Here is a 20,464-nt window from a genome sequence, read left to right as displayed (position 1 = left end):
CGGATCCCCGTTCTACTGACCGTGTTGTAGTAGGTCGCTCGTTCCACTGACTGTGTTTTAGTAGATCGCTCGATCTACTGTGTTGCAGTAGGTCGTTCGTTCTACTGACCGTGCTGTAGAGGGTCCCCCGTTCTACTGACCGTGCTGTAGCGGGTCGCCCGTTCTACTAACCGTGTTGTCGATGCCTCGCTCGTTGCCGTCGTTGCTGTCGCCGGCTCGGATGATGTACTGGTCGATGTACAGCGTCAGCCTCAGCACCACCAGTACCAGGATGGCCGTGAAGAGGTGGATGTGGATCCGCGTCCGGCTGTTCCGCAGACGACTGACGGCCAGACGGACAGGTGACGTCACTCAGGGAACGTGACGTCATGGAAACGTACGGCCGGCGGATGACGTCGTAATAGTAAAGATGTCATTCAGGCGAGCAAAACATAAATCAGGAGCATAAAAACAAAATCAAAATCAGAGCAAAACATAAATGAGGGCAATATACTATGCTGGAGGAGTGGTATTGACTATTGGACCATAATGAGGTGCCCTTCGAACAATAAACAGCAGCATCGAGGTCATTTGACACTGGTCAGTTCACTTGAAGTGACACAAAACACTGATACCGACGTCCGACAGTTGACACATTGACGATTGATGAACCATCAAGCCTACAGGTGCCAGTGATATCAAGAGACACACCAGTGATGAGTGAAGTCACGGCAGTTGATTTCAAATATATGACACTTTGAAGCACACAGGTGGCAACTATCACGTTAAACCACGTGACGTTTCGGATGGCACCAACCATGTAACCACCACACCGCTAGGCATCACGTGACGTTGATTGGGTCACGCTCGGCGGAAGACTTCGCGTGTCTCACAGCTGGCGTGATTGCGATCAGATAACAGTTGAGCATCGCAAACACGCTGCTAAAAAGGGCCTAACAACGGGAATCATAAAGAATAGTACGCGGAATGGTAAGCTGTAAAACGTTTCCCGTAAAATTCCCGTAAAAAAAGAAGCCGAAGGTTTGTGTTTAAAAGTCAAAACAATATTCGTTGGACTTGTTTTTCTACTGGAAAACAAACCTGAGTTCTCCGACAATTTTACAAAACCTGTCTGATATCAGCATACAATAGATGGAATAGGGAAGGAAGAAGTTTGTTATTTATACCATGATGAAACAGGCTATGTAATTATGTCGTCGGTCTTTGTTTAATCATCCACACTGCGTCATATCCACACACCTACCCGGCTCTGGTGTGGTCGATTCGCGGCCATTCCTGAAGTGGGACAAACATCGCTTCCTACAAATATAGCTAATGAGGAAAGGATAAAAACCGTACCTATGACCTTGCAGCATAAATGCAAAGATAGCAGAAATACGAACGCCAGCGTAGGCTGCTGTTTTGCGGTATGCACATGTGATGCAAACTCAGGATTGGTGAACAACACTTTAGGGCAAAGAGAGCAACATCTTGAAACAAAATTTTCCACATTATTGACAAGTTTCTGGCGCGAGGAAGTGTTAACAATAGGTTCACGCAATTCAAGGAACACAGCGGCGGTCATAAACCCAATCAAAGGCTCACGGCGAACACCACTCGTGTGAGAGATGCGCTACTCAGACTGTCAATGGTCAGCGAAATCGGGTGGCTCTGGCGACGTTTTGGAGGGTTCTGCAATATCAGGATGAGCAGAGATCCGGAAACGCTTAACCCTCGCCCATGTAGGGGGGGTTGGTGCAACCCCCCCTGAGGTTTTTCGGAAATAGTGCAAAAACGGCGGCGCGCAGCGCCGCCAAATTTTGGGTACCTTATGGGGCAAACCTTGCGCATCTTTTGATAAAAAAAAATTTGACCGGGTCATGTCAGGTCACGGAGTTTTGACGTCACAAAGGGAACAGCCTCCGGCCGGATTTTCACAAACTGAGTGCCAACGCCCGAGGTTTCCTGCCGGTGGTACGGACATCGGTTGATGGATCGTGATGAAACTTCCCATGCATGTTGGGGCAAGTATTGGCTATCATATGGTATAAGAAACTTGACCGGGTCAGGTCAGGTCACGGAGCTATGACGTCACAAGAGGAACAGCGTCCGGTACTATTTTTGAAAAGCGCCCGAACCACTATTTTGCTAATTCTTGTCACCTCAATGGGAATATGCAGCAATATTAGCTTCTATAGGGAGCAAATGGACCTTCCAAATCCAAAAATACAATCAGATTTCAAAAATTTAAATTTTGATTTTTCGAATTTCTGCCGCCGATTGTGACCTTGCCGACTTCCGGCGCTCCCAAAGCGCCATTTTTAGAGCTAGGGAAACGAAATACATACCAAACGATAGAGAATTGATCAAGGAACACGATAGTGAAGGTTTCAAGTCGATATCTCCCACCGTTTTGCCGCAATCGCCGCGGAAAGTTGAAAAAGTCTATTTTTCCGATAATTTGACCTTTGACCGGTCAAAAGTAGGTCAAATGTTGACCTAGGACCAAAAAATATACCACCAATCGCGAGATCTCGGCGAGAGCAATCCGTTGGTCTTTTCCGCTAAGCTCTACGACGCTCCGTTTTCAAACGCCAAGGGGGGGTCGCACCAACCCCCCCCCCCCCTGCATGGGCGAAGGTGGCAGATCGCCGTTTACGGGCGAGGGTTAAGATCCAATGGTTTCAGCGAGACGGTGCCACGCCAATGCCGCTAAAGAAAACCCGGGAGGGGCAGTGGGAGCGCTTCGGACAGCGCGTGATCTCGAGGTTCAAGACACGCCCGTGGTCGGCGAATTCTCCGAACGTAACCCCACCGGACTTTTTCCTATAGGACCACCTCAAGTCCCAGGTGTACCGAAACCACCCAAAAACTTCCGAAGATCATAAGGATGCAGTGGAGTCAGCGGTGTGTCGTCTGCAGCTTTCGTGGGTCGTGCTGCAGCACGACCCACGCTTTGAGAAGCCCGGTACCTACATATTTGCCTGGACTTGATTCTAGGCGCCGCTCACTAATACGATATAATGACTTTATTTTGCTACAAACGCATATCACGTACATACAATAATGCACATACATCTTCAGTGGCCCAAAGGCGGTCGTGCACCTTTTGTAGACATTGGTGCATTTCAAACCTGACTTACCTACTACAAATATCAGTTCGGTAAGCGACATTCTCCTCTATTTCTCCCCATCCTCCAAAAGTACAGCAATTGAAATCCACTTCGAAAAGACGAACGTGACGCGGTTGAGATATATGTCTCCAGTTTGCAAAACAGTTCCGTCGAGAAAATGAAGCCGTCAATAACGATTCTCCGATGTCGTTATTTTCTGAAATGTTTTGACAGACGACAAACGTGCTGAGCAGACAAAATCGCACGCCGCCTCACCAACGAGCTCGCTTCGCTTCAGCGGGTCACAGCGTTCGCTTATCGAGACCGTTCGTTCCAACCCTTTTGTGGCAGGATTGAGGACCCGTTCGATGTTCAGCGTCACTTTAAATTGCGAGTGATATGCTCGATTCCATTACCGATTATTTTTGTTTCAAAATTGAATAGATTATAAATTTACTTTAAATATATTGTGAAAACTGATGTTTCGCTGCTTATCTGAACATCTGTTGTTGAACTGCAAAGAAAGCTCCGATGAAGGTATTTGCAAGACCCCTATGACCAGTATAATCACTTACCGAAAATAGCAGAAGAGGAAAAGACAGATGATAATGCAGCAGAAAGACACGCTTAGGCCGACCATCTCCAGAATTCGGCCCACCCGAGCGATAGTGAGCTTCTTCTGCAAATGAAAGTAATTAGGGTTAATACATGCTATAAACATGACACAAAATCTGATTAAAATCAAATTCCAGTTGACAACTCATAACGAGTTCTCAATCTCCTATAGCCCTGCGTGAATGACACCCGCATTTTCAATTCAGCCGAGCTGAGTAATGGGAAACCTATAGACGTTCCATAATCAGCGGGAGATTAATGACCACGGGATCCGGCTCAGATTGTCAGTGGCGCAGACGGCTGTCAGTGCCCTGAAGACTCCGCTGCACGTCTGTGCCGCGCGCCCGGACGGCAGGACTCCATTGTGACCCGCCGTCCGCCGAACAGAAGCCTCTGTCTCTGGCTGAGAGGCTGCGATAGCACGTCAGATAGAGCACAATGGAGCCGACCCCACTGAAAGGCCCACCTCGTCCCGCAGCTCGATGTCAAGTTCCGCTGAAGCCTATGAAAGTCGGCCGCTGCAGCTACCGACCTGTTCGGTGGATCCGAGTTTTATCAGCGAACAAGTCTTTTCACCAGGCGTCTAGAAATACTTCAGTCTGAGATAAATTCATGCATTTGTTAGGCCTAGACCTTTCAGGATGTTTCGTCACTCTTATTACCTGTCCCAATGCATGACACAAGGCCTTTTTCTTATGAAATATGTTCTCGTTATTCTCGTAATCAGCATCACACATGGGCTGTTGATCACATATACGCACCGCTGCACGGTAACCTCTGCAGTTTACACCTTTTGTCTATAGGAATGACAGCATCCCTCAATCCTCCATCCATCATGCCCCAAAATGAAGCGACAGAAGTGGTCACGGCGGCTCGGTTCCGCGGCGACCCTGTGCTGTAGGGAAGGCGAGGGTGTGCAGGACCAGGCAGCGGCGCCGCCGACAATGATTAGCCTCGTCTCGTGTTTTTCCTCGCCGCCGGGTAGCGGCAGGAGCTGTTTTCCTATTGGACGCCCGAAAATACGTCCTGCGGACCGTCGCCCACCGCGGCGGCCCCCACTAACGATTTTATTAGTCGGCGACGCGTGATGCATCCTGATAAATATTTAGTTAAAATCCAGCTTAGACAGTTTCACACTTATAGGCGTAGATATAAAACGATCGAACACCGAGAAGAAAGTTATGATATTTAGCATTGCTAATGACCTTATGAAAAGACTTATGAATTTATCAATCAGTTTAACCCTATTAGTGGCAGGGGGGGTTGTTTTTATCCACCCCTCAGGTTTTTCGGGAATATCTCCGAAACCGCTGAAGCTACGATGCTGAAATTTTCTGACTTTTCCTAAAACTAAATTGGGCACATTCCCTGAAAATTTCAAGTTCATAACTTTACCAGGGGCGGCTCCAGAGCACTGGGAATTGGGGTCCTATTCGTGAAGCGAGTCATTTGGGCGAAGATCACGATGCTGCACCAGTTTTACGAACAGTGAATGAAAGGTATCATGTGATAACATATACAAAGTTATTGTGCATCCTCTTTTGACATGTTTTTGCTATAATAGGCGGATCCAGGCGTCCAAAAAGGGGGGTTATTTTTTACCTCCCAACATAGGTGCCCTGACACCGCCTATGCATGACCAATACAATTTTAGTAGTTCTCTCATAAGAAAATTGTAACATAACAAGACCATTGCCACCCTTTTTAGAAACAGTACCAACAAAAACCTTATTTACTATACTTTTTGTGTACCCCCAATCTCAATGATCTGTATCCGCCTATGATTTTTGAAAATGCATATTTTTAGGATCCATGTGAATTCCTGGTTCATTCTCTATCGATCGGCAAAAGTTGCGTTAAGATTGGTTCAGAAACCTGGCCGTGATAAACAGTCTAAAATGTATCTGCAATTTGCCCGTTTTTACCCCCCTCTACCCCCCTATTGACATTTTTTAATTTTTTTTTTAGAAATGTAGATCTCGTTGAGTCAAATCGAATGCCGTTTGAATTTTGGAAATCGGCCGGTTAGATCTCGAGATATCAAGGGAGGTCGTAAACAGCCCCCCCCCCTGCCACTAATATGGGGTAGCCAGGAGCCTGCCACTAATACAAATAGGGTTAACCCTCGCCCGTAAACGGTGTTTTGCCACCTTCGCCCATGCAGGGGGCGAAGGTGGCAGTTGGTGCGACCCCCCCCCCCCCTGGCGTTTGAACACGGAGCGTCGTAGAGCTTAGCGGAAAAGACCAACGGATTGCTCTCAACGAGATCTCGCGATTGATGGTATATTTTTTGGTCCTAGGTCAACATTTAACCTACTTATGACCGGTCAAAGGTCAAATTTTCGGAAAACCTAACTTTTTCATATTTCTGCGCCGATTGCGGCAAAACGGTAAGAGATATCGACTTGAAACCTTCACTATCGTGATCCTCGATCAATCCTCTATCGTTTGGTGTGTATTTCGATGTCATAACTCTAAAAATGATGCGTTGGGAGCATCGGAAGTCTGCAAGGTCATTTGTGCATTGGGTCACGTTAGGCGTGTGACGTCACTGACCTGACCCTGACCCAAAATGAGCTACAAGAAACAACCGACGATGCCTGAAATGGATAGCAAATTCGATTCAGGGCACCGAAGTACCCCGAAAAGGCATACAAGTGGCAAGAAGTCATTACAGGTCAACCGAGGTCACTGACCTTACCTTGACCTTTAGTAACCTTCAAAATGTGAACGGACATTGTGCCATTTAAATGTGCCAATGTCAAATCAGCTAGTTGTGATTCTAAAACAATCCATCAGTGTGTCAGGTCAGTCGGCATTTATACCAATGTGAAGCAATCTCCAATTTAGCGTAAATCTGGCCGGAGGTTGTTCCCCTTATGACGTCATAATTCCGTGACCTGACATGACCTTGACAAAAACAAAAGTTGCGCAAAGGATGCCCCAGGGCCCAGAGGGTACTGAAAATTTGAGCAGGCTATCTGAAACGGTTCGGCGTGTAGCTAAGAAAAACCTCAGGGTTGCACCCCCCCCCCCTTCATGGGCGAGGGCTAAGACTATGATAATTGCTCTTACAGCAAAACGTCTACAAGTACATACATAGCTCGCCATCTTTGTTACAGGGCTACTGATGGAACGAATTGTCTACGTGTGCACTGATGGAACTTTGTATGTTGTTTACAACATATATAAAGCGAACTACGAAATGAAAGCGAAGTGAAAATGAATGTTTCTAGAAAAGTAATCATAAAGGCGAGGATAATGTAGCACACATCTTTCTGCCTGTCATGCTTATTGGTTTACAAATGAAGATTGAATTAGTACCATACATCTTAATCGCATTGTTGGACAAGTTCATCATTAACCCGCGCCCCACTGGGGTCTGTGTATAACACGCCCTACTGGGGGGGGGGGGGGGCTATTCATAGCCCCCCCTCCTAACTCCGAAACTACTGGGCCGATCGTCAAAATTCAAACGGCGTCTGATAGCCCCGGAAAAACTGTCGAGCGAAACCTAATTTCATTGACCTCGAGGTCACCGATGACGTCACAGGTCAGGTCAAAGTAAAAATTATTAGCACTTTGGCTTGTTCACATTTTGGGCTCTGGCCGCCGTCTTACAAGTCAGATCAGGCTCATTTTTGGTTTCCACACTCGTGAACAGATGCTCTAGATACCTTGGGGGTACCAAACTTGTACTTTGATTTTCAGGTCAGGGTCAGGTCATCACAGGTCACGAAAATATTATATCATGCGTCGGTCACGTGACACATGTTTTATGGTCCATTTAGGCCATAGATTTCGAATTTGATGTCGTCTATGTCATTCGAGGTCATTTTGAGTCGAATTTAGCTTAGGTCAGGTCACTTTCAGGTCAAAAAAGGTCAAATTTTGAAGTTGAAATTTTTCAACAAAAAAGGTGTCTATTGGATGCAGTTTGAGCTCAGGAACACGATGGTGCCATTTATATTGGTGTACAATGCCAAATACGTACTGAAAAATTGATTTGAAAAATTAATAATTGTGAATTTTTTGCAATAATGCGTATAACTTGGCCATTTTTGAAGATATTTAGCTAAAACTTGCTAGAGTCATTCATAATCATGCGTTCTGTCACATATATTCCGGTTTTTTCGAAAAGTCAAAAACTTTTTGAAAAAAATATAAAAATATAAATTTTGAATATTATTATATAAAATTTTCGTAATTTTCAAAATTTTGAAAATCCGAGATAGCAGTTTGATAGCGCGGTCAATTCTGAGTTCTTTCATGCAAAGAAATTGGATCTAGCTTAAAAACTGAGCTCTTGGGAGCGATTGCCGTGGTTCAATGTTTTGCGTCGAAATCGGACGAACATGATGTCACTCTGACGTCATTTTCGGCCGACCTATGGTAGCTACGAAGTTCAAATTTTGACACAAGGTGTCAAATTGATGCAGCCGAAGGTACTGAAAGTTTGGCGTCGATCCGTCAAGCGGTTTGGAAGTTATTGCAGAAAAACGGGAGGGGGGGCTATAAATAGCCCCCCCCCCCCCAGTGGGGCGCGGGTTAATTTCTTCGAGATTGTGAACTATGGCCATTTTGACCATTAACCCTAGCGAAGCGCAGAAACTTGCAAACTTAGCAGGCCGTGTTTCTCCCATCACCAGCTGCCGGTGCCCGCGATTCCGGTTATACCGTCCAGTCGCTCGGTGCTCAGTTTGCCGGCCGGAACAGCGCGGGGGGAGGAAGGGTAGGGAGGGGGGCCTGCGGGGACAGAAGCGCCGCCGTGTCAGCCCCAGCCGCGCCGGACGCTCCTGGGACGGGTCGCCGCTGACAGGGTCGTTACCGGACCTGACGAGCCCACAGTGTTCACCTGCGCACCCGCCCACCAGCCTGTCCTGTCCCTGGTCTGACCCCTCCCCTCGCCCAGGCCAAGGTTCGTACCGACTCGCGGAGACCATGGCAACTGCGGTCGGTGCTCCCCAAATAAAGCTATCGTCCCCAGATGGGGACGTCGGCCTCAGCCTTCCACCCTTCCCCGCCACCTTCCGGAAGCAATCCATTGCTCCCTTCGGCCTCAGGTCGGCATTGGGCAATATCGGCGGACCCTCTCTTCTCGCTCGAGTTGATGGTACAGCCAGCTGTCGAATGACAGTCAGCTCGTTCCCGACACGACTCTAACACCACCCGAGAGGTTTGGACTGACCCCGGCAGCCTGTCCCAAGAGTAGGTACAGAGTCCCATCTGGCTCGATGAACTGGAAACGTCCACGGATTGAACAGGGTACGGCTCCAGTCTGATCCACTGGCCGTTCTCTCTGTGAACAGCCGCGCGCTGCATTGTGTTCCGGTGCTGCCGGTGGCGTGTTCTCGATTGGCGTGTCACCGCCGGGCCCCAGCCAATCACAGGCGAGCTAACGAGCCAGTCGCACCAGGGTGTTAATGACCCTCCCACGGTCACGCGGCACGCTCCTGTCTGTTGGCTCCTTCTCTTGGGAGGTCCCGGCAACAATGCTGACGGTCATTTAACTTTGGAGGAATGTGCGAGCTGCCGGGAAATTAAGGACGATGAATGTTATTTATAGCTGGAAAATGGCTGCAGTTCACGGATTATAGCCTGTTGAAAGCCGCGTAGTAAGTGTCCTATAAGAATGTTAAATAAGGGCTGCCATGCTCCGTATTTTTGCATTTACTTTTCATGCTAATTGAGTATCACTTACTAAATACAAATATATGATTGTCCATAGCCTTGTGCTTGTTCACAACATAATCAGCGAATCATTAAGGTGATTTTTCAGTTTAAATTTGCATCGCAAGCTGCACTGAAAACATGAAATCCAATTTTAAAATGCTAACAAGTTTACCATCTAGCTATAGGAGAAAGGAACAGAAATAAGCCCAGAAATAAGTGAAGAATTAAATAACTGAGAAGAAAGATGAGCACTGCTCCCTCTCGGGAGAGCCTCTCATATCGATACCGATCAATCCTCATGCCCTGCGTATCGGCGTGCCTGGCGGACGGCGTGCCAGATACCCGTGCAGTTCGGCTAATGGCACCTAACCTCCGTTTACTCCACAAATATGGTGATGCTGCATATCCTTCATACAAATTACTTCAATTCTGTGAAGACTTGAATTGAAGTGGGGGACAGACTTGCTATCTGCGAGTGTGTTGTGAGTTGTGTAGTGTCGTCATTCAATCATTTTATCATTTACAATCTTCAAGCTATAATGATTTATAAAAAGGATTTTTGCTTATGTCACATAATAAGTCCATATTATTAGATGTTTAAATATTTCAAGTAGTGTCAGTGTCCAACAAGGATAGAAATAGACATGTCTAAAATCATAAAAAGGATAATAATAACAGTTACACCCTCACTCTCTTGGGCTGGCACACGTTCTTTTCTTTAAAAAAAAATCCCAGACAGGTTTCTTATTGGCGCGTGGAGGCCAACGACGCACTCTCTGGGGCCTGATCCGAGAACGATGACAGCGGTGCCGAGTCAGCGCTGGACTGCTTCCGGGCCGGCGCGGCGGCCGCTTTCAGCCGACTCCGGCCCGGGCTGGGCCCAGACGGTGATACATCCTCGCCGGAGTCACCGCAGTCAGCCTCCCCCCCCCCCCCACGTACCCCTCCAGACGGCCCAGCAAGACCGTCGAACCCTGTATATTTTTTGGACCTCTTTCCAACGGGCATATATTTCCGTCGCATATATTTCCCAATTACAGCAGAGAGCACCTGCTCCTCCTCCTCGTCCTTGGACTTTACTTTATTGAAGGTGGAAGGGTCCCTTTAACCCTCGCCCGTATAGGGATGGGGGTTGAGCGGACCCCTCCCCTCGGTCTTTCACAAATAACTCGCAGTAATAAGCTGCCGATTGTGACGACACTTTCAGTACCCTCGCGTAAATCAATTTTACACCTACCCTGAAAATTTCATGACCCTGACCCAAATGACCTTTGGCTCGCAGAGTAAGAATTTCGTGAAAAAATTGTTCCAAAGCGGGAACAGGGAAATGATTATTCGCTCCTTCATCGGTTACAAATTGCTATTCATTTGGTTTCGTTTCGCTTCGGCCGCCTGCGCGACGGTAGTTTGCCGGCGCGGTAGGCTGTGCCGCAACGCTCAGATGTTTTGCGGGTCAGCCTATACGTCCAGGTGATCGCCGTATTCGTGCCGCCGCACTGCGCTGGAGGGCTGGAGGCGAAGCGCCCGTGTCTTGGGCGAATCAGTGCGGCGCCCAGCATTGGAAACACGCACGTGGAAAATCACAGGCTGGGAAACTAAGGGAGTAGAGGGCTACCGAAGGCTTATCCAGACCTTCGACTCGGATCAATGAACTTAGCCCGCGCCCCACCGGGGTCTCCGTGTAACGCGCCCTACTGGGGGGGGGGGCTATACACAGCCCCCTACAAACTCAAAAAACTTCTGGGCCGATTGTCAAAACTCAAACGGCGTCTGTTGGCCCTGGTAAAAATGTCGAACGGAACCTTATTTCATTGGCTTTGAAGTCACCGATGACGTCACAAGCCAGGTCTAAGTAAAAATTATCAACGGGTCTGTTCCCGTGGCTCCTCCAGCCTCTTCCAAGCTCCTCTGACCTCCTGTCGTTTCAAAAAATCATTCCCGTCGCTCCTCCAAGATTATCCAAGTTTATCTCGATTCCGCGTCTCACTAGTCACCACTACTATTTGGTGGGACGAGAGGGGGCTATGAATAACTATCCCCCCCCCCCCCGTGCGGCGCAGGTAAAGTGGGGCTCTTCTATTTGACATCATCAGAGTTAGTGTGGATTGGCATTGTTCTGGGCGTCGGGCGAACACTCCGATCAGCAAAAGCAACTCATTCGAAAGAGGGACGGTGAGATGGTCCAATCGTGTGCGTATGTGTTGTCCTTGTGATGTAGATTTGTGCATGAGACATGCATATGTGTAGTTTTGTGTACTGACGTGGGTAGGATTGAAATTTAGGTCAATTTTCTAAAACAAATTTGGCACATTTTTTTTAATGAGATTATTGCGCATTATTTGTTGCAGTACATCAGTACTAAAAAAGAGCAATGTTCTTTCACCACTGGTCATCACACTATTGCAGGCTACTCGGCGATTGACCTCACCCCAGCGTCGTCCCCTGATGAGCTGTACAGCTGGTCCATCAGCTTCTTCACCTCGGGGATGAAGCAGTCGGAGTAGTTGGTCCAGCCACCCACCAGCGTCTCGTGGTGTGCCCGACCCCGCCATATACCGTCCTCCAGACAGTAACGGCGCGCGAACTCTGACAACACAAACGGGCCAGCGCGTACATCAACATCAGAAAAGATCCAAGTGAAAGTGATGTCTAGTTACTGAGCCCTAGCAGATCTTGAAAACTATTATACATCATAGGAGACAGTAATCAAAAAGGAATATATGTTAATACATACACCTGAGATGCAGCGTCGGCAATTTTGACGTCGGGTAAAGGTTGAATATTCGAGCTACGGTACACACTACACACGGAACATAGTGTTATAAGTACAGGGTACACGGTACATACATACATACGGAATCTCAGGATCGTCTTAGTAACAAGCGTTTGCGACACGCAGCTTAATGCGACACGCAGAAAATGACCTCACAGGTCAAGTAAAAATACAGATTATCAGTATTTTGGCTTGTTCACAATTTAGTCTCTGGCCACCGGCTAACATGTCGGATCAGGCTCATTTTTTGTTTACTCACTCCTTGATATATGTCCTAGATACCCTGAGGATACCGAACTTGAACTTCGAATTTGTCAGGTCAAGGCCAGGTCATCCTAGGTCACGGAAATTTTATATCGTGTATCGGTCACGTGACGTATGTTTATACTGTCCATTTCACTCATAGATTTCGAAAACATATTGTCTGAGTCATTAGAGGTTATTTTTCAGCTGCATCTAGCTGAGGTCAGGTCACTTCCTGAAATTTCAGGCAAAAAAGGTCAAATTTTGAAAAAAGGTGTTTGTCAGATGCAGTTTGAGCTCTAAAACACGATGGCGCTATTTATATTACTGTATTATGTCAAAAAAGTACTGAAGATTGGATTTGAAAAATCTAAGTTTGTGAAATTTTGACTAGAATGCGTATAACTCAGTCATTTTTTTGAAGATATTGGGCAACAGCTTTCTAGATATATATATATATATATATATATATATATATATATATATATATATATATATATATATATATATATATATATATATATATATAGGTACCGTTTTTTCGTATAGTCAAATATTTCTGGAAAAAATCTTTTTTTTTGTAATTGTATTTGTGTATTTTCCGGGATTTTCGAAGTTTTGAAAATCCTAGCTGGTAGTTGGATAGCCAAGTGTATTTTTTGTCCAGCATGCAAAGAAATAGGACTTAGCCTAAAAACTGAGCTTTTGAGAGCGATTACGGTAAATCAATGTTTTGCATTAGAATCGGCCGACATGACGTCATTCTGACGTCATTTTCGGCCGACCTTGCTAGAAAGTTGTAATTTGAACACAAGATGTCGAATTGATGCTGCTGAAGGTATTGCAAGTTTCGTGTTGATACGTCAAGTGGTTTAGAAGATATTGCCGAAAAACGGGAGGGGCTCTGTAGAGCCCCCTCCCCCAGTCATGCGCGGGTTAACAACTAATGTGTAACTGCAAGATATTGCAGTTGTTCTTAAAATATTTCAGCAATCGTCTTTTGTTTTATCATGAAAAGCTTAACCCGGCGGCCGCTGGGCCTCCGCGCCACCCGCCGGCCGCTGGGGGGGGCATATAGTTGCCCCCCTTTACTTCTGCGACGATATCGTCGCAACGCGAAGAGATAGAGAAGCGAAACTTTGCACACATCTTCCTGAATACCTAGCCGAGGTTATGTCCAAATTTGGTGTCGATCCCATATGAAATGACGTCACAGTGACGTCATAAGTGAAATTATAGATTTGCGACTCTCATATTCCTCACGATACATCAGATATATGGGACCGAATATAAAGGGTCGATTATTGGTCAGAAACTAGATGGAAGTGTAGTTAGATGTTTTAGGATGACAGCAGGTGCTGTGTAGTTCATTTACAGTTGAGTTTCATGCTGAGCGTCATCAGAAACGGTCCATATCGGAAAACGACAAAACTTTATGACGTCACTGTGACGTCATCTTTGGTGCTACAACCACCAAACTTTCCTCAAACATTGCCTAGGTATTCATTTGAAGCTATGCCAAGTTTCTCGTTCGTAGCTCATCAGGTTTCGGAGATATTGCACAAAACGTAAAGGGGGGGGGCAACTTTATGCCCCCCCCCCCAGCGGCTCGTGGGTTAAGCAAAAGGCATGCAAAAAATGACATGCCAACAGAAACAACAACCCAATGACGTAATGACCTTCATCAATATATTGTATTTAACCCGCGCGGGGCTTGGGGGGTAAATTTTACCTCCCCTCGCAAATTTTTGCAATATCTCAAAAACGGCGGCGCGCAGCGCCGCCAAACTTTCAGTACCTTTTTTTACATCAATTTGACACGTTCCCTGAAAATTTGAGCGAAATCCGTCGGAAAATTTTTGAGAAATTGACGTTTTAGTGACGCCATGTTCGCCATTTTCGCCTAAAAAACGGCAAAAGTTCAAACGCCGCTAACATCTTCATTTTTAAAGGAATCAAGACGTAACAAAAAAGGATATACGTAATTCTACTTTGTCTATTAAATGGCTATCTCGGTTTTTTGAAAATTTTGGATTTTGGCCCATTTTTTCAAAAAACTGACTTTTTTGGGAAAATAATTATAAAATCCAAAATTTTGAGTGTATCGAAAAAAACGGAATGTATGTCAGAGAAGTGGCCTATGTGCACCTACATACCAAGTTTTAGAAGAATCGGTTCAAAAATATGGGAGTTATTCAAAATTTTATGACGTCACGACAAACAAAATTTTTGAAAAATGATATTTGTGAAAGTTCTAGACCTCGCACGGAAACAAAAATAGCACCATTCGATTCGCCGTGACAAACTGCATCAGATAGACACCTTTTTAGGCCTTAACAACCAACTTCAAAATTTGACCTCACTTGACCTGACCTTGACCTGACCTCGACCTGAAATTCATCCAGAGGTGGTCCATATCACTTATTGAGTGTGCCTATTGAATTCTATGAGTAAAATGACCCATAAAACATGTGTCGCACATGCCCTTTTCTATATTTTGTTTTTGGTGACCTGACCTGACCTGACCTGACCTGACCTGACCTGACCTTGACCTTGACCTCTGAATGACATCGTATGCAACAAATATTGTCTTGGTAGCCTAAGAACACGTTTTGGGCGATCAGTCTCAGTCCATGACTCCATTCTTCGGCAACTACGGTGCAAGGCCGATACTGTAGGAACTTGCAATTTGTACCCTTGACCTGACCTTGACCTTGACCTCAAACTTAAAATTAAGTACATGTTGTTAGTTGTTCGTGATGAGATCTTTCGATTGGCGTTTGAATTTTCCAAATCGGACCATTAGTTCGGGAGATAACAGGGGGGGTAAAATTTACCCCCCCCCCCAGCCCCGCGCGTTCGGCTGGAGATCCCAGCCCCGCGCGGGTTAACCTCTAATGAAAGAAATTCCGAGAGCAAGACCGACCACAAAGAAGCAATAAGGAATGCTAACGCGTGGTTACAAGTGTTCCAGTGACCCTCTTGCGACATTTCAAAAGAAAGCTAAGCTTATAAAAAGTTCCACACAGATTTAAGGTAGGTACAATGTGTGATATCAAGGCCCCGCAACACCTACTTCTTATTTGTGGTATTCAGCATTCAGTAACAAAGATTCTTTGCTAAAATGTAAGATGTTTTTATGTCATTCCCGCTCGTTGCATTTCAGCGCACATTAGAAGACATAACTATGAAATAACCGCCGCGATAGCTCAACACAGGCGACGCCCTGCTCATACTGGCCGAAAAACATCGTGGGTCAAGCCGCCAATGTGTTGGAGCTGGACTTACTGTTGGGATCCACGCCCTTGAAGGGTGGACAGGGCAGCAGCTGCTCAGTGGACGGCGCCGTCGGAGGCCAGCAGAGGATGCTGTCGAACGTGGCATTGCACCACCCATCTGAGAAGCAAAGAAAATATATGAGAGACCACGCAAATCGATACAAATTAAATTAGACCGTTATCACACTGGCTGTGTTATTCAATCCAATTTGTACCAGTTTGTAGATGAAGCTTTAAATCCGATGTAGCTTTTGTGGTAGTCTGTTTGCTTTGATCTGGTATTTTTACGAGGGAGAGACGCGGCTTGTTTTGACATAGTTTCCTGTCTGATCCTCTGAAATATGGTAACGCGATTATAAAACCAGGCAGTAGGCTGCGATATTTCGGACTGAATCTATTCGTATTCTGATCAAACATGCCGTTTTATTAAAAACACCACATGAGATACGAGAAATCATCATCTAACACTTTCATCATTTGTTTGGGCAATCAAATACAAGTATACGATGGTAAGAAGGGCTCCTAGCTATTTGATCGTCAGCTCAAACATGAATTTAAATTGGTTTGGTAAATTTCTTATCAAGCTTCGGCACGACCTATAGGCTGATAGAAAACCGGGATCGGTGTGTGACGTGTGTGTAATATCAAATAGCGGAATGTTGTGTACACAGAAGTAAGGTATTCGGTATATATGTGGAACTTAGGCTTAACCAGATGTCCAATCATCGTCCGGATACCAGCCCAAGAGGATTTTATCGAACTGTAATTCTGACATGATTGGCTCTAACTTTCCAGCTGACTGCATGATGACTTTGGCAAGTTCCACACATGAAAGAACTAGACTCCATTCCCTCGTCTAAACAGAGTTACAAATTGACTGTGAATTTATATCTTATTTCAACAGCTCAATCCACATTAGCAAACAGCACTGTAGCAGTCAATTATAAGAAAAAGGAATGACATTACGACCTTTGGAAACTTCCCCGGATTGGCGCATGCATAAGCAGCCAGCATATATTTGACATGGCCACCATGCAAATATATCAACTGTCATTGCCAAAAGTAAAACATCCCTCTGCTAGTAAGACCTATTGAACCTATGTTTATATAATGAAAATTAAATACATACATCCTCCTAGCTGCATCATTTCAGCGAACCACAAAGTCATACATTTTATGGAAATAAGGCATAAAGAACTACGTATAATCGGTGTAGCTTATAAGCCATTGAAACGTATCTTTAGTGGACAAATTATCGACGAAACCGTAATTCATGTTAGACTAGGGTTAGATATCTCCTTCTTTCTGTTAGGTATTCTACTACCATCTATGTATGATCTTTATTCGCTTCATGTGACGTATGATGCCCTTCAATTAGTACTGTCATGGGCCAATTTACTAGCCCCAAGCTGCCCATCTATTACGATCCTTTCTAAAATAAGAACGATGGTTTGAATCTCCATCATTTTTCCAAAGGTTTAACCTGTAATGCATCTCCAAACGGAACATGAGTCTGTCCCGAATTACTTTCCAGGACGCAATGATTAGCTGTCAGTCCCGGGCGCAGCAGAGCACCATCAGGGCCATAATTGCGGGATTACCGGCAGCGATAACTGGTGAACGCTCGGTACTCAGGCGACACCGCTGGATACCGCAATTTGCCGGACTTACCGTCGAATGGCCCGCACAGTTCGCTGTCATTGGACACAGCCATGACACAGATGAAGTTAAGGTAGGCATCAAATCAACTGCATGAGATTACCGTTTCAAAATATCGTCATCCTCGCATTGAACACTATATATTACTGACCGGGCCGACGAAATTATTTGGAAACGAGGTTTGCAAAATTGACGTAGGCCCGAGTGCGAAGCACGAGGGCCGGAGTCAAATTTTGCAAGCCGAGTTTCCAAATAATTTCGTACGGCTGAGGTCAGTAAGATTTTTCCTACATGCCGCATACCTGCTAGGTTAGTTTCGACAGGTTTTGGTGACACTTTTATGCAATTGTTTTGTCCATATTTTCCTAACAGTGATTGCGCTACTGCTGTGGATAAAGCCTTAAAGGAAATTTATAGAAGAAAATGCATCAAAATACCTTACTTCAAAAAGAATCACGTCTGAAAATATCATCTCAGAATGGCACAACAAATGGATATCCAGAAACATAATACTTGAATGATTTGCCACGACATAAGAACAAGAAGAAGGTATAATATTCCTAGTGATTAAACGCGAATTTTCCCAGTGCTCTTGCAAGAATCTTTGCTTTATTTATTTAATCGTACTTTGCTGATATGCCCTATGGCTAAACGTTCGTTAAATACATTATATTTTCCATGTTTAACATGTTTGTTTCGAGGAAAGGACTACAACTGCCAAATAAAAACGCATTAACTCAGGCCCAAGGCATCAGTGGACCACTGGACATATCAAACGAAGATGAGACAACAAGTGATAACGGATTTCGATTAATAGGTGCATATCTTACCATAATTTCGGCTTTGTAACCAATACAAAATATTTCAAAACCCTTGATAAGCAGAGCAGATATTTACCAAAAAATATTAGTTTTCTAATTTTACGCGGCAAATATCATGCAATAATGATGTCAATTATACATTCCCTGTCAATTATACCTCCTCTCGACTAATGCGATAAACTGTAGTTTAGAGGTCATTGCCCTGGGCAGTAAACTCGGGCAGTAAACTTTTGTTTCCTGCCCGGCCTATCAAATAACATGGCATTTTGACACCGACAGTTTCTTGGTCATAGTTTTACTGCCCGGCTCGTGCTGTGCTTAAGACATACCCCGGCATGTAGGAAAGGGAACGCATGCCCAGCCATTTTACTAGCATGACACAAGCGAAGCGACACGTGAGCACACACAATTACTACAAGGAAAGATCAAACGAAGAAGCCTTTTAAATAAAAGGCTCAAATCTAAGTTCATATTTGAGCGATGTAGTCAACGCCAGTTTAACATCTGGCCGCGTGCCAGCGGCGTGGAAGCACGCAATTATCACCCCCATTCCAAAAGGGAAGTCGGCTGTTTCCGACCCTGCCCAAACGCGCCCAATATCCATGCTCCCAGCCATCACGAAGATAACCGAGAGAGCGGTGCAGCTGCAACTCACCGACTATCTGGAGTCCCACCACCTGCTCAGCGACGCTCAGCACGGCTATCGGAGGCACTACTCGTGTGAGACGGCGCTGCATGTGGTGTCTGATGACATACTTCGTGCCATGGACTGTGGCGAAATTACTCTCTGGGCTATGGTTGACTTATCCAAATGTTTTGACATGGTACCGCATGATAGGCTAATCGAAAAGTTAGAATTGTATGGCATTGATCATTTCTGGCTCTCTGACTATTTGAAAGGTCACACTCAACAGGTTCAGGTTTCTAACGGTGAAGGAACTGTCACCAGATCGACTGTGAAAGAAAACTCCGTTGGGGTGTATCAGGGAGGTTCCATGAGCTGCATACTGTGGTCAATTTTTGCTAACGATTTGCACTTACACATACCCGACACAGTGCGAATCGTTCAATTTGCCGACGACACTCAGATCTGGACGACCGGTAAAAAGCAGGATCTACCGCTGCTAATTAGCAGGATTGAAAGTGCTCTCCACTGTATGTTTAACTGGTTTTGTGACCACGGGATGAAAGTTAACGCTGAAAAAACAGAGTTCATGATTTTTGGTTCACGTCAAATGCTCAGAGATGTCCCCTGCGATATCAAAGTAAATTTCGTTGGCTCCACCGTTACCTGCTCAAACCAGGCGCGAAATTTGGGTGTGATTTTTGACAGGAACATGACCTACCAGCCCCATGTAGACCAGCTCGTTCCGAAATGCACCGGTATATTGATTGCCTTGAACCAAGCGAAGCATGTTATCCCCACTGGCACCCTGAGAACACTGATTACTGCGCTTGTCTTTTCGATCGTCCGGTATTGCATATCTGTATACGGTAGCTGCAACAAATCCCAGATTCATAGAGTTCAGAAGTTGGTCAACTTTGCTGCCCGTGTATTGAGTGGACGGCGTAAACACCAGCACGTCTCAGATGTCATCAACGATGTTGGCTGGCTAACCGCGCGCGAGTTGTACCTGTACCACCGCATCATCGCTGTGCACCGACTCGTGACGCTACAGTTGCCCGCGCCGCTGGTTCGTACCATCGGCCGGCCCGCTGGTCAGCGGCACCGGCACCAGACGCGGGGTGCCGACCGCCTCACTTTGCCGCGTATCTGTACCGAGGCGGGCCGCAGGCGACTCTGCTACAGTGGTGTGACGGCGTACAATGACGTGCTTGCGTCGCGGGGCACTGTCAGCAGAGGGAGCGTCATTACCTATCTGTACAGGGCGCGGTGATAGGCAATCTTTTGTGATCGAACCGGCGGATTGCGGCATAACTTATTTACTGGTGTGTACATGTGCTTATGTTTGTGCGAATCAAAACTACTTCCATTGTCCATTGAGCCATCTGACGTGCGAGTATGAAAAGCCCCAGTGTACTGTGGATTATTCGTGAATACACATCTGTATCTGTATCTGTATCTGTATTTTATGAGCATTGAATCTAAGAAACATTCAAATGGTTCACATCATCGGAAGCTTTCATGCCAAGCTAGAAATGTGTGCGAGCTATTCTTATTCTCATATTGAGAGCATAAAAATGCGCAATAATTCAAACCCGATCAGAAAATAGTTTTTAAACAAGCCCCAGCCGGATCTCAGCATACACTCTGCACGAAAGAATCACTATAAAAGGGAGGCCAGATAT

General features: G+C 45.7%; 1 protein-coding gene across 2 annotated transcripts in view; it reads right to left on the bottom strand.

Annotated features, from left to right (window-relative positions):
• LOC122367590 (PDF receptor-like) overlaps positions 1–20,464 on the bottom strand; it is a 79,222-nt gene that overhangs the window by 17,320 nt on the left and 41,438 nt on the right. For both annotated transcript variants that reach the window (XM_043340854.1, XM_043340846.1), the window contains 4 exons: positions 15,685–15,792; positions 11,809–11,966; positions 3,668–3,771; positions 172–322 (listed from right to left, as the gene is read on the bottom strand). In XM_043340854.1, the coding sequence (XP_043196789.1) occupies positions 172–322; positions 3,668–3,771; positions 11,809–11,966; positions 15,685–15,792 (521 nt within the window). The remainder of the gene's footprint in view (positions 1–171; positions 323–3,667; positions 3,772–11,808; positions 11,967–15,684; positions 15,793–20,464) is intronic.

The sequence above is a fragment of the Amphibalanus amphitrite genome, unplaced genomic scaffold (assembly GCF_019059575.1).
Source record: "Amphibalanus amphitrite isolate SeventyFive unplaced genomic scaffold, NRLGWU_Aamphi_draft 000031F_arrow, whole genome shotgun sequence".
NCBI classification, from domain to species: domain Eukaryota; kingdom Metazoa; phylum Arthropoda; class Thecostraca; order Balanomorpha; family Balanidae; genus Amphibalanus; species Amphibalanus amphitrite.
The sequence above is the reverse complement of the archived record's forward strand: the minus strand, read 5'-3'. Positions and strand labels throughout refer to the sequence as shown.